Source organism: Barbatula barbatula (genome assembly GCF_947034865.1).
Source record: "Barbatula barbatula genome assembly, chromosome: 1".
Lineage (NCBI taxonomy): Eukaryota > Metazoa > Chordata > Actinopteri > Cypriniformes > Nemacheilidae > Barbatula > Barbatula barbatula.
Window position 1 is genome coordinate 20,340,284 of NC_136766.1, and position 14,848 is coordinate 20,355,131.

Sequence of the window (14,848 nt, forward strand, 5' to 3'; positions counted from 1 at the left end):
CTCCCACACACCCTCACATAAATGAGACGTGAACCCAACCAATGTAACCAGCTAAACCAGGATCTCTATAACCAAAGACAAATATCCATCACACAGAGAGAACAAGTTCATTTCCATGATTCTGCACTTTCCCCACCCACTCATCTAAAAACAACCATATTTTATCTGAGTAATATAAAAGTCAGCTGAGAAATAAACTATTCGCTTTACTGAAGTTTTTATGTGTGCCGTAGCAGCAGACGAAGCACCACGCTGACGAGGAGAGAGTCGACGGGCCGGTGATCCTGAGGAAACGTCGTGCAGCGCAGGCAGAAAAAAACACCTGTCAGCTTTTTATCCAGACAGATCACCTCTTCTTCAAACACTACGGCAGCCGGGAGGCGGTGATCGCACAGGTGCGACAGGTCTATTACACCGAAACCATGTATGATATGTTTCATATAGTGCATTTTATTAGGTTTTTTTGTGGGGTTCTGCAGATTTCCAGTCACGTGAAGGCCATCGACTCCATCTATCAAAGCACAGACTTTCAAGGCATCCGCAACATCAGCTTCATGGTGAAAAGAATCAGGGTGAGTGTTGCTCATCAGTATGTGTCTTTGTGCACCACAGACCTTTACTTTTTCTGTGTCTGCAAGAGATAATAAACAGATTTTTCAGTGGCGTGAAGATGCCGTCCTTGGCTGTAGCCTAAATCAATTTCGAGATGTGGTGCAGTCTGCTCTGTAATGTGAATATTATTACCACCATCCTTTTCTGGAATTGAAATAAGCATCAAGACGGTTTGTAGTTACTGTCTCATTCTTTAATAAGACATCTACGAAAGCAATATTTAAACTGTAGTTATTCAGTGAACTAGCCAATGTTGTTTGCTGGCCATATTTCAAATTGATTGAATGTTTTCACCAATGTCAGATTAAAATTTAAAAATTGTACATATATTTACTTCGATCGGCCATTTAAAATAATTCCAAAAACCAAAATGAATCCAGATATCCTACCAAATGTCTGACCAATGATGTTAGAATTGTGCTCATGCATTACAGATCTTTGTAGCCTATTCTTTGTGTGCTTCTCAGATCAACACAACCGAAGACACAAAAGACTCCTCAAACCCTTTCCGGTTTGCCAACATCGGCGTGGAGAAATTTCTAGAGCTCAACTCTGAGCAGAATCACAACGATTACTGCCTAGCCTACGTGTTCACAGACAGAGACTTTGATGATGGAGTGTTGGGCCTGGCTTGGGTCGGGGCTCCTTCAGGTATCTGCAGTAGCACACTCTCATGGTTTACACATTTATCTTCTAAGAGGTTTTCCAGTCGCTGGGTACAGCAGTGACAGAATGTGCGTTCCGTTGCTACCTAAATCAGTAGGTGCCAATCTTAAATGAAATCAGCGTGTATGTCAGAGTCTAGGAGGAGGCAGAGTTGGAGACCTGTGATTCAGACTGGATATTGATGAGAATCAACTCTGCTGCTTGAATATGGAACTGGTGTAGTCACATCTATTAACCTCACACTGCCTGCCGATACGCATCTCATGTGTTAGGTTAAGTCAGATGAAGAAATATACAATAAGTGTTTAATAGACATTTTCATTAAAATTGACTTATCAAGTAAGGTTTTTATCCAAATGAGGAAAATATGTGTAATACAAACCATTAAGCTTCAGGTTACGATACTTACACGCCTCCATTAAACAATCAGTTTGTTCAGCACTTACAGCTCGATTTTACCAGTTTTAGGAGTTATAAAAACTGCATTAGTGTCAAGGACAGAAGTTTAGACAAGGATACATCTGGAGCTCAGCATTACTGCCTGCATCCATAATAAGCCAAAGAATTACAGTAAACGGCTTTCCCTTCAGCTGTGCTTGATCAAAACCCTGATATGCATTTCTTTAACACTCAGACGTTCCTGGCGTTCTCGTCATCAGTTTTAAGGTGTGCGTTTCTATTCATATCTTGTTGCTAGGGATGCATGTGCTGTATCTGTCTCGCCTCTCCGGCTCATCCAGACTTTAAGGTCACCTTGAGGACTTCCAAGATACACATCAGATGTTGGACTAACACACAAATTCACACATACGTAGTGGAGGTTTATTGAGGTGTTACCGTTTGTTTGATACGCAGATAGTTTATATGAAAAAGTGCAGTTTTTAAATGAAAAACTTTAGGTGATCAGCATTTATGTTACGTGGACTTGTTTAATGCAGGATATCAAGTATTCAGCTCCTCAGCCAACTGTAAGACAGTTTAGTACTCATTATCGCAAATGTCCTGCTTCTGAAGCAGATGGAACGGAATACTAAAGAAAAATGTTTTTTCATTTTTGCTAAGAATATTTGAAGGGTTCATTTGTAAAATGTCACGATTTTTGCTTATTTGGCGAAGGAGATCATGTATTTACGAAATGCTCTCTGTAGTGCAGTTTGTCCATTTAGGGCTACTGTAGAAACAACATGGTGAATTCCATGCGTGGTGTATATAGATAGAAATATCAAATTTTAAGGTAATAAAAACTAAATGCTTCATTTTGTAAGTTCTTTATACACCTCTGTATGTATATTATAGTGCATTTTATTGTTAAAGGTGTGTTACTTAAACATAACTTCTTGCATTAACATAGCTTTGACACCGTTCTTAAAGAAACACAAACACTAAAGCATCCTAACAATCAATATAGGTTAATTCACACTGTAACCTTTTTTTTATTTAGTTTACTGTACTTATGGTTGTTACTTAATTGTTAGTTGCTTTGGATAAAAATGTCTGCTGAATAAATAAATGCAAATGTAGTGGTCAATAGAGACACCAGCAGCTGCCAGTGAACAGTTCAAACTAGTCATGAAACTGTGAGTGCGTCGTACTCGTATGCATGAAATGATGATAACGATATTTTGTGTGTTGTTTTTGTTTGTTCAGCACAGCTGACTGATTTCTGATTGGATGCTATGCCTCCAAACTTGCTGATGTAGTCTGTAATAATAATGATGCTGAATAACCTTCTTTTGCACAGTCGGTTCAGTGTTGGGACAGTGTTGGCACAATACATCATAAATGTTCTCTAAACTTCTGAGATTTAGGATATTAAGCGATCTGGCTCACATACTGTAGGATTTGACTTTAAAGTATAACCGGTGACGTAATTTACTTCCTAAAATGCTTAAAGGCCATTACACATTGAGTTTATTGTTAAAAAATAAATACAACCGCATGTTGTGTCAATCACATTTACACACTGACTCCGATATTTTCGGCTGTCGTAAAAGATTTGGACTGGGTTAGATTTTCTGCGTTTTTCGCATCCGTAGCAAGCATTTTGAGAGGCGTTTTGACAATTAAGATACACCGTACATTCGAGCACCAAATCCGAAAAAACGCAAATTTTCAGACTGTATGTGCAAAGACCTTAAGCTTTTCACAGAACAGAAGGTGTGTGTGAGTGTTATCTTACAGTATTCATGCTCAGAGGGCAGAGACGCACATGCTACTCTGACATCAGTGTACTTTAAGTGGGTTGTTTGTATTCAGTGGCATATCCTGTGTGGGCATCTGAACCACTGTCTCCCTCTACAGTTCAACACTTCTGTTTACTCCAGACAGCATGTGGTCATCCTCTTGTAACAAAGCTCAAAGTGTTTAATGTCATGTGCTCTTCTGTGTGGTTTCAGGAAGCTCTGGTGGGATATGTGAGAAGAACAAGGAATACTCTGATAGGAAGCAAAAGTCTCTGAACACCGGCATCATCACAGTGCAGAACTACGCTTCACACGTTCCCCCTAAAGTCTCTCACATCACCTTCGCTCACGAGGTCGGACACAACTTTGGTTCTCCGGTGAGTCTACTGAGCTTCTGTCCAGCATCCCAGACATCTTGGCCGAATGACATTTTATTCTCAGATGCTCGGAAGATTGAAGCACTCTTTATAGTACTTCCTTCTGATTACTTAAAGGGGTTTTCATTTGACTTATTAATCTGGTGAGACTTTCTTTATGACTTGACTTAGTATTTGCTGTGCACTTGTAACTTGCTTTTAATAAGAAGCAAATGATAAGAATGTAAATGTAGCCATGACGCACTGAAAAAATAGGATTCAATTGTTGCATGTTGTTGGTTTTGTAAAACTGCTTTGAGGCATTTAAGATTATTCTAGTGTCTGTCAAATGCCTAAAGTTAAGATGCAGTCCACTCCAAAAAATCGGGAGAGTATGTTCATAGAGGTGTGTTTGTATGCTTGTTACTGATGACACCTTCTCCCATCCTGTTTCTCTCTCCGTCTTCCAGCATGACTCAGGATTTGAATGCACTCCGGGTGAGTCTAAGACTCAGGATCTGAAAGAGAGAGGCAACTACATCATGTATGCCAGAGCCACATCGGGAGACAAGCACAACAATAATAAGTTCTCCATCTGCAGCATACGTAACATCAGCCAGGTGCTGGAAAAAAAGAGATCCATTTGCTTTGTCGGTGAGGTTTTATTCTCCAACTTAAATATGGCAATGAATTTCTTGGTGTAATGAAGTGTTAAACGACTTAGTTTTAAAAAATATTGTGTTGTGTCGTAGCTGAACTTAGGGCTGATTACTATAAGGTTGCTGGTTCAATCACTATAATCGACAAACCATGATCAGACCCAGTGCAGAGTGGTTTTGAAAATAAGATCGCAGCCAGTTTGACAAAATACTAATGGAAGGGCTGGAGGATTGTACTACTTGTATTTCTTTAGAAATGTGCAGATATGTTATGCAGATTTGGTATGTGCCTGGCCATGAGATATCACCACAAGTAAAGTAAATGAAACTAATGACATGGTGGTATTGCAATAAAGTTGCAGAAACAAATCCTACCAGTCCTAATCGTGTAGCAAGATTTTCTTTTAGAATATTGATTGATACTGACATTTACCACTATATCTTTCTCCTTTTTATTTTCATCATCTCTTCATGTCTTGTCCCTTGTTCAGAATCTGGTCAGCCCATCTGTGGTAATGGTTTGGTTGAGGCTAATGAGCAGTGTGACTGCGGATACAGCGACCAGTGCAAAAACAAGTGCTGCTATAGTGCCAATGAGCCAGATGGGTTAAAGTGTACACTGAGACCTGAAGCTCGCTGCAGGTGCGTACAAAGAACCTGAATTGTCAGAACATCTGTTGAGCAGAATACATATGCATATAGTATTTTAATTATACACTAATGTTGTAACAGCCTGACATATTCCACTGGCCAGTAATGCAGCTGTGTCTTTCCTGGAATTTCTATTTTGCTTGCATTGTCCATACAAGACTAATAAAGAGAGCTTAAGGTTGCATTGAGCTGAATATATTAGTAACAATAAGTGAATGGTACTTGTCATAAAGTTAATACAATTGTGTTCACATGCAGTCCAAGTCAGGGTCCATGCTGCACATCCGCATGTGACTTTTCCACTAAGGATACGACGTGCAGGGAAGAATCGGAGTGTGCTCTCAAGGGCATGTGCAATGGAAACACTGCCCAATGTCCCACCTCAACACCCAAAGAAAACTTCACAGCCTGCCATGGAAGTACCCAAGTCTGCCTTAGTGGGGTAAGTGCCACATGACCTGTGCGAGCTATCGAGTTCTGTATTTTGCTTAGGTTTGGCCTTTTAGCTACTTGATAAAGAATAAAAAATAGATGTGGATGTAAGACTAATTCCAAGTCATTGGTACGATCCAGACAAAAACGTGTCCACTTGTCTATGTAATATAGTTCTTATATATTCTTGTAAATTTCTTATGAATAAAGTTTGGTTTATAAAATATATTGTCTAAGGACACTAATTTCTCCTTCTTTCTCTCAGAGTTGCTCTGGCTCTATCTGTCAGAAGTACGGTCTGGATGTTTGCACGTGTGCCAGCGAGGAAGGGAAAGACGACACAGAATTGTGTCACGTGTGCTGTATGGAGAAGGGTGAGCAATACGTGCTAAATAGTCACAAAACTGAAAACTCTCTCAAAGGTTTCTCTTCAATGATGCTAGTAATAACTGAAAGTTGTAACGAAACTTGATCTCTTTTTCTCTCTAGGTCAACCCAATACGTGCAGCAGCACTGGTTCAGATATTTGGGCTAAGTTCTTTAATAAAAGGAGCACTACGTTGCAGCCCGGCTCTCCTTGCAATGATTTCAAAGGTTACTGTGATGTGTTCATGAAGTGCAGGCTGGTAGATGCTGACGGTCCTCTGGCCAGGCTTAAGAAGGCCATCTTTAACCCTGAGCTTTATACAAGCATCGCCCAGTGGATAGTGGCAAGTGTTTCACTTATGGTTTAAACGTCTGTGCATTGTGGCTTCAGTTAAAACATACCAAATATGACCTCATTCCATTGACACAAATATTGTTTTTCTAAATGATGATTGATCTCTCGTGAATGTTTGTGTGTTTCAGAATCACTGGTGGGCTGTGCTGTTAATGGGCATTGCTCTCATCATGCTGATGGCTGGATTCATCAAGATCTGTAGTGTGCACACACCTAGTAGCAACCCAAAACTGCCCCCACCCAAACCACTTCCAGGTATTATATCTCAAAATGTAACCAACCACATCCTGAAATCCCAGATATACTCCAGCCATCCAAAGCAATGCCTAAAGATCTTCACACACACACACACACACCACTGTGCACATTCAGATACAGTTCGGATTTGTGTATAAGAAAATGATACTTACTTTTGCTGTTTTAGTTTAGCTTGAGCACAGTTTCAATTAAGTCTATGTGCAGATTTTCTTTTGCTTACTGAATATCGACATGGTAGTTCCCATTTGTTAAGAGGTTGTTTCATTCTTATTCAGCAGTCGTGCTTGAAATTACCTTTTTCTGAGCCTCAGCCAAGTAATCAACCTCACGGTGGTTCAGGCTTTTGCAAAAGGCAGATAACTCACAATCAACTTGTTTGACCTTGTGTACCCCTGATCTTGTTTTTTGGCCTTCAATCGTTAAAAATTGAAATGAGCTTGAACAGAAATGTGATGTAAATGTATGTGATTATACCGTTGTGTTTGTGTGACTGTAGGCACACTGAAGAGAAGAAGAGCCCAGCAACCCACTGCACAGACTCAGCCACAGCGTAACCAGCGCCAGCCGAGAGAGAACTACCAGATGGGTCAGCTGCGACGCTGAGTCAGCCTCCTCATTGCCTTGGTTCTTTCTAGTGCCTACAGTGGGAAACATTTCACTCCAAAGAGTTACCTGAATCAATCAATGAGCTCCGTCTGCAAACTGAGAAACTGGCAACGAGAAAACATACCACATGGACTTCACAGGACTATATAAAAAAAGCTTTTATGAAACCACTGCTCTGGGAGCCAGCAAAGCTTTTGTTGCTTAACTCAGAGAAATTTCAGAAGCTAGTGATGAGCAAGAGGACAGAATGTTATGTTTTTTTCACTTATCAATTGTTTTTCCTCAGCCTACCGTAAACCTCTCCCCATATCAGAATTTCGTTTTTTCTTACTCCTTTTTTGGAATTGGCACCCTGCTGTGGAGAGAAGCGTGATGTCACATTAGTGTTTTGCCAATCAAGGCTAGGCTGAAAGAAATCTTTGAAGACACTTGTATACCAATGTAGAGATGTTTTTAAAAAGGTTAAGAAGCTTTTTTCATTAAATCATGCTTATTGTCTTCTTGGTTGCACATATATCACAATATACAGTAGGGATTTCTCAGACATGGTGCTGTTGGATGATAATTATGGAAGGGATAATGTACAGGCAGCTAGTTGTTATCGCAGAACTGACAGTGTGCTCAGTCTTGTATCACACAGAAGGGGCTTATTTCATGGTAACAGCCGGCTGCTTGTACATTGTCCCGCTTATTACACGGCTACTTGCCACTTGAGAAAAAAACTGGACATGAAATGTGAATTTGAGATCTATTATTAGTTTTTTTCACCGAATGCAGACCTTCAGCATGGAAAAAACGTTCCTTTTTTATATATATTTAAGAAACGACGTTCAAAGGTCACGAACAGGCAATTTGGTTTAATCATTTGTAAATGTAATGTCAAGTTATTAAAAGATAAATGTACATTTAATTTGTCAAAAAAACTATCAAAAGGATCTGCTGCATCTGGGTTGCCGTGTGTTATTAGCTTTAAGAGGTTGTTGTCTGTGAATAACGGACCTGCAAATGTTGCGACTGGCCAATCAGAATGGAGCATTCCAACGAGCCGCGTAATAATAGAATGTTATGACTGACACTCTGGATTCTTTTGGTGAAACACCCTTTACTAGATGCACTTTGGTTAAAAGGATTTATTTGGTTTGTTTTTCCCCTAGTTTCTTTTGAATGGTTGCATTAATATCATTTAATAATAAAGACAAGCTAAAGAGCTGCATTTTTGCATTCCACATTTCAATTTATAATCATTTATGTATTGTACTGGAAACAGACTCGAGAGAAGATAAGCACAACATTACAGAAGGATTTCGTTTTAATACATACAATATGTACAATGTATAATTTTGCAATAGAATGTAGGTAACAGGACAGTGTTTACATCATGGAAATGGTGGCCGATACACACGCCAATCAATATTTATACGTTTTCTTACAATCTTTCGTCATTATCTCTATGGACGATGTCCATCTTGCCTATATAGTGTCAGCCAGCCATGTAATAAATATTCTGTTTCTGGTTTTCCATACAGAATCGTAGACCCAAGAAAAAAACTTTTTTTAACACAGAAACACTACTGGCGGTTTAGTCCAGGTTGAATATCTGTCATTTTTTTACTGTTCCAGCCCTGCTACATGTGAGTGTTGATTGGTCTTTCTGGAGGTCTGAGAGGAAACCGTTTTAATTTGTTTATATCCAAATGTGCTTTTAGAGTTTGGTCCTCTCTGTGTGTCTCTTACGAAGTTAGAGAGTTGAACCGTATGTGCTTCAAAGAGCATTTTGTACCTCGACAGACAAAAAAAATCCTTATTCTTTTAAGTATTATATTATTCTGTCCAATGTTCAAAAGTCTGTGCTCTCAAACAAACTAACGTTTTCATCCTTTGACCAGCATTTAACAGGTCCTACCAAATACACGGATGATCTTCTTTTGTTTCTTTTCGAAAACATTATCACTTTATTCTGTGTGTCTCTTTGAATGGGAGTGGGAGTTTTAGTGAGCTTGCACTGCCCGGACTGCAGTTGGCTTCAGGGGTAATGCATCATTTCTGATATTCTGTGGTAGGGGGTTTGGGTGGATTTGGATTTGTTCTAGGAATTTGAATGATTTTGATTTACATTGTTTTGCTTGTCTCGCTTTAAGCTTATAAGAACAGTGCACTGATACACAAGCATGGTGTGCGAATAGAATATGAAACAATGAAACATAAGATGGAGAAAATGTCTAATACTACTGTTTAATTTTAATGTCCGCTGTGTTTTATACAGTAATGGATCTTTTCTTTTTCTTTTTCTTGCTTTGCTTTATTTGTGTTTTTTTCCTCTCTTCTATTTGCGCTGACTTTTGAAACTTTTTAATAAATACTTTGCAAAGAAGTATTGAGCAACATGTAATTTTTGAAGTACTTGAAATGCATTAATAAAATAGCCTTGATCAAAAGCCACTCTCATTACTTGTTGAAATATGCCTAAAATCCTTTGAATTGCCTTCATTTTGGGCAGTGTTCATTTTGTTGCGCCACAGTTTATTTCAATAGAACAGATGTTTGGGTCTTCGAGCCATTACAGGACATTAGAGTACAGTATGATAAACGTCTTAAACCTGTACAGTCACTTCCCCATTTTCATCTCTGATTAATTATGATTGCAGGCACATTGACAGCACAAGCATAAACATAATTGACTAATGCACACTCCTTGAAGGTGCATGTTAAATACATTTATGTTGTCTTTAGTGATTGTTAATTGTCAAAGCGCTAAAGAGATTCAAGTATTACCTAGAAAAATAATCCTTATCACAATAATAATGTTCATTTCATTTTAGACATCAAAATAGTTTTTTTCCAGCTTTTTGCAGTTTTTTAAATACTCATTTATACACACAAGACAAAATATTCTGCTTTTTATGGCATATATTGCAATTATAACATTTCTAAACCTTTATGACAGAGCTTGTTTTTATTTGACACTGCGTTATTTGCAGATTGTTATTTAATGGTTATCAGTTGTCTTATATCATGTGTTTTATGTCTTATGTATGATGTGGGATGAGAAGGCAAATGCCTAGCGTACTTATTCTATAGATATATAAGTAAATATATAAACTTTGATAAAGCCGTTTTTCTGTTTTGGTTCCAACCATTTTGGCTTAAAATGTCAAAATAAGAAATAATAATCATGTTGAATGACCTTAAATAGTAGCACAATTTATTGAGTGTGATTCAAACTAGGCTTAAATGGACTAATACATATTTGACAGTTCAGTTTTTGACCTTTAATTGATGTTTATACGTGAAGGCCTTACCAACAAAATCAGCGTTAAATTAAGTGTGCAGCAATATAAAAGAATGTCTACATATCAGTATATATACTTTTCCCAACAGAATTATGGCACAGATTTGGTTGAATTGTGGTTAGGAAGATAAGGACCAGATTTGGGCCATAATTCACTTTTTAAGTCAGTAGTTTCATCATCCTCCACTTCTTCTGTTGCTTCTCCCAGCGAACAAACAGCTTTTCCTGGGAGGGCTCAATATACATGCCATCCTCTGTCTGGGCATAGAAAAAGGTCCTGAAGAAGACAACTTCACTGTGACGTCAATGTTTGTATGGCATTGTCTAGCGGGGTCCACTAGATGTCGCTAAAATAACTACACATGAATTTCTACAAGCAGGGGAAAGGAGCATTGATACTAAATTGTCAGTCCTTAAAAACTCATAATTTTTTTTCTTGTGTTTATGTGGTAAATTACACTGTCAGTAGTAGACACTTACTGTAGCTCAGCTCTAGGTTCACAATACAAAAAGATATACTGTTTATATTAGTTGTTTATTAGTTTCACATCTCTCCACCCACTATCTGAGTTGGTTTCCTGTTGCACTTACCTTTTTTTTGTCCCTCCAGCTTTCACTGTAATCTTGCCAACAGTGAGCTGTGGTCCCCTGCTCTTATTGCCCCAGGGCATCATGGCTTTAACCTTGCTCCAGATGTTTGCCCACATGGGACTGCCCTGCCAGGTGATGCATATTATCACCAGGTCACCGATGTCAGTATCCAGACTAATGAGGAACGTGAAAGTCTTGTTAGTCTCCTCAGTCCTAAAATAGATGGAGAAAGAATTGTCGAGACAGATTGTTGAGTTTTAGAAAAAAAGAACAGAAAAGAAGATATTTAGGAGAATATTGGTAACCAAACAAAGCCGTCCCCCATTGACTTCCATTGTGTGGACGGCTGGACACAGAACCAGACTTTTCTCGAAATATCTTCTTTTGTGTTCCATCGAAGAAAGAGTCAGGTTCAAAAACCGTTTTTAAATTAAATCATGGTAAATAAATTATGACCGGATTTTTATTTTATTTAATGTTTTTTTTTGTGTGTGCTTATTTCTCCTTATTTACATTTACATTTACGCATTTGGCAGACACTTTGACTTACATTGCGTTGTTATCACAATGCTCTTGCCACTGAGCTACAGGAAAGCTAGTTCTTATAATATTTCATTTGTAATGTTATTTTGATGACAACTGTCAGTGAGTCTCTAAGCAGTTCCCATAATGCAACTTTTTAATAACTTTAAGAGCTCAGCAATGAATCATTTATAAGCTATCTCTATCCCTCATGTAATCATGCAGGTTTATATTAAGAAATAAATGCCTTTTAAATAGAAAGTTTGCCACCGTCAGATCCTTGTGGATGTATTTATTAATACTGTACGTGTATTGCATTTGGCTATAGCAACACTTGACTATATCAATACAAATTGCATACTTACAGTGTTATTGGTAAATTTTCACTTTCTCCCAGTGTCCCTGTCAGGGAGATTGAGGGAAGGATCAATCTCATGAATCTGGTTGATAAACTGGATCCTGAATTGGTAGTGAAACACTAATGGTGAAGGAAAGTAATGGTACATCTCAATTCATAGTCACAAAAATGTAAAGCACAATTCTTAATGTTTAACATAAATCTTGTTTAGATATGTCTTAGTCAAAAATTCACATTAGATATTGACTTATATCTTAAAATAAGTCACTGTTTTCTTTAGTCTATTTTGACTTTGATTTTGACTAAAGTGACATCATTTTTTGTGATTCTTTGTAAAAGATAAAATGATCAATGTTTACAAAAAGACATGCTTGCTCTGCAAATTTAAGCCCCCGGTTTCACAGACAATGCTCAGCTTAAACCAGGACTATGCTTAAGTTGAATTAAGATACTGTATAAAGGTCACTTTTAAAAAAACATTATTCGAAAAATATGATGTGCTTGAGACGAAACAATGGTACTGATATATTTTAAGACATGTCAGGGCAAGTTATTTTCAGTTAAAACAACTCTTACATTCATATCAGTCAGGGACTAGCCTTAACCTGTGTCTATGAAACCGGGCCTAAGTTTCCTTTTCTCTGCAATTCAGGCTTGCACAGTAGTTTTTTGACCTATTGAAAATGTTTTCAAAACATTATGGGTTGACATAAATATTATTTCTTACATTTGTAGGCTGTGTGTGTGAACATGTTTTGAGAAACAGTCTCTTGCTCTTGCTGGTGCGAATTTTCTTGATGTCATATCCCAAAGTGTTACAACGATTCTTTCTGCAGTCCAGACAGAAGCCCTTATTGAACGCTGTGTATTCGCTGAACTTGCAGGCCATGATCGGCTTGTCTTTGTTCAACAGGGAGTCGATGGAGATGGACAGAGTGTTCATGAGCACACATTACTCTCTGCTCAAATCCTAAAGTGAAGATGGACACAAGACCTATTACACTAAAACATGCAAATAATCATATATTCACTGCATGGCCAGAGATGTAGCTTTTGATTCTGAAGTTGTTCCGTAGAGTTAAAAATGGGAGCATTGTGTGATTCTAACAATGTTTCAGATATTTTCTCTCCGTATTTTGCCCTGAGCCAATATTTAAAGCTGTCTCCATTCATTCTTTACATTTATTTGTTTTGCTCTTTTCTATTTTGACATTATGCCTATAAGAGGGAAAGGACTCGGTATGTAGCTGTAAAAATAACGATTTCGGGCCTGTCTTTATGCTTGGCTTTTTCCCATAGGGCTATTAAATTGCCCAGAGGCATTTCTCAGTAGGAGAGCAGAGCAGAAGAGGGATTTGGAATAATTAAGTTGTCAGGATGACAGCTTCTTTTATGTTTCCGTGCCTTTCATCTGAACGGCTGTCTGAAGACGTTAGCCGTTCTCTCACTGTTACTAATGGGATATGTTTTGAATGTATCTTATCCTAATCGGACATGTGAGCCCGTCCCTTCCCCTTCACCGAAAATTTACCCATAATCCCATAATGCGATATGTGGGCATAAATATTTTGCACATGCAGATGCCCCCAGGTTGAAAGGATCCTCCATTGGGATAGAAGTGGGCAACGGGCTGCTTGATGCCCACACCGAGTCCCATACACTAATTGGTAAATGTATGGATGGCATCCACAAACCTAGCATCATCGGGTGACAGTCTATCTGTATGGGACATTTCCTCAATGAGTGGTCCCGCAGGATCCAGACCTACAAATACTGAAGTATTTAAAACCTGTGTAATTTTCTTCTGGAAAACACAAAAGAAGATATTTGGAAAAATGTTGGAAACCAAAAACAGTTGGTCCCCATTTACTTCTGTTGTATGGACACAAAACCAATGAAAGTCAATGGGTTGGTTTTTTGTTACAAATGTTTTTCTAAATATCTTCTCTTGGAGAACAAATAAAGTCATACAGGTTTGAAAGGACAAGAGGCCTTTTGAAGGTGAACAATTCCTTTAAAGGTCCAGTGTGTAAATTTTTGGTATAATAATCAATATTTTATACAAGTCTTCAGAGGTGTATAAAAAGTTTACACTTAAAAAAAGCGCCATGTTTTTATTACTTTAGAATGAACTATTTCTGTCTACATACACCGCAGTTCCCTTGCATGTTTTTCGCCATGTTCTCTCAGCCGTAGTAGTATTTCGAAAGGGGGGGGGGGGTTGAGTGAGCGGTTGATGCAACTTTCATTGAAAGTCCATTTGGGTTTTAACAGGTTTGAAATAACCTTGCTTAGATGTTCCCAATCCATGCCTTGGTGACCGTATATTTTCACACCTTTTTAAATATTGATCTGTTTTTTACCGTGGCCGCTAGGTGTCACAGCGCTGCAACTGAAGAAAACACATGCAAACACAAAATACACAAGCAAATTCAGAAAGCATCTTCATTAGTTTGGCGACACATTCCATGCAAATACTCGCAACACAAACAAACACAGAAACGCGCTGCAAGCTGCACAGATGACAACGGAAGTGTTTCCGGAGGACCCCAAATACGTATGCACCTGAATGGGCATATTGACTCTTCAAATTTGTTAGTGGAGTTGTCAGCCACATTGAAGGTAATTGCTTTATAACTTTATTTTAACTTTCTTAATGTACGTCCATAGGATATTATTAGACTGTCGATTTGAACAGTTTAATAAAAACTATGAGATGTATTAGCTGCTCGACTTACTAAAACATCTGTAGTAACATGGGCAACAGACTCCACTAACGAATTTGAACAGTCAATATGAAGCGCGTCCCAGTCGGGTGCATCAGTTTTTGGGGTCCCCCAGGAAACACTTCCGTTGTCGTCTGTGCGGCTTGCACCACGTTTCTGTGTTTGTTTGTGTTGCGAGAATTTGCCACATTTGGAATGTGTCGCCAAACTAATGAAAA

At 38.3% G+C, this 14,848-nt stretch overlaps 2 protein-coding genes across 4 annotated transcripts in view; one reads left to right on the forward strand and one right to left on the reverse strand.

The window, feature by feature from the left end:
* The window catches only part of adam10a (ADAM metallopeptidase domain 10a), a 47,743-nt gene extending 38,168 nt beyond the window's left edge, over positions 1–9,575 (forward strand). Inside the window, exons 6-17 of one of the 3 annotated variants that reach the window (XR_013786453.1) lie at positions 237–395; positions 480–572; positions 1,080–1,263; positions 3,675–3,838; positions 4,288–4,471; positions 4,968–5,118; positions 5,386–5,569; positions 5,825–5,933; positions 6,049–6,269; positions 6,409–6,535; positions 7,035–7,692; positions 7,809–9,575. Coding sequence is in view for 2 of the 3 variants with exons in the window: in XM_079453333.1 (XP_079309459.1) it covers positions 234–395; positions 480–572; positions 1,080–1,263; positions 3,675–3,838; positions 4,288–4,471; positions 4,968–5,118; positions 5,386–5,569; positions 5,825–5,933; positions 6,049–6,269; positions 6,409–6,535; positions 7,035–7,141 (1,686 nt within the window). In the remaining variant the exon portion in view is untranslated. Of the gene's footprint in view, positions 1–233; positions 396–479; positions 573–1,079; positions 1,264–3,674; positions 3,839–4,287; positions 4,472–4,967; positions 5,119–5,385; positions 5,570–5,824; positions 5,934–6,048; positions 6,270–6,408; positions 6,536–7,034 lie in introns of all 3 variants that reach the window. The other 2 variants (XM_079453334.1, XM_079453333.1) reach the window with 2 other exon arrangements.
* A 1,017-nt stretch (positions 9,576–10,592) lies between these two features.
* lipca (lipase, hepatic a) lies at positions 10,593–14,084 on the reverse strand (the record flags this gene model as incomplete). The annotated part of the gene is given in 11 exon segments (XM_079469227.1): positions 10,593–10,710; positions 11,025–11,237; positions 11,912–11,962; positions 11,964–12,024; positions 12,632–12,647; positions 12,650–12,827; positions 12,829–12,874; positions 13,436–13,489; positions 13,492–13,564; positions 13,568–13,708; positions 14,055–14,084. Coding segments are annotated over 11 exon segments (981 nt in total).
* Between the last annotated feature and the right edge of the window lie 764 nt (positions 14,085–14,848).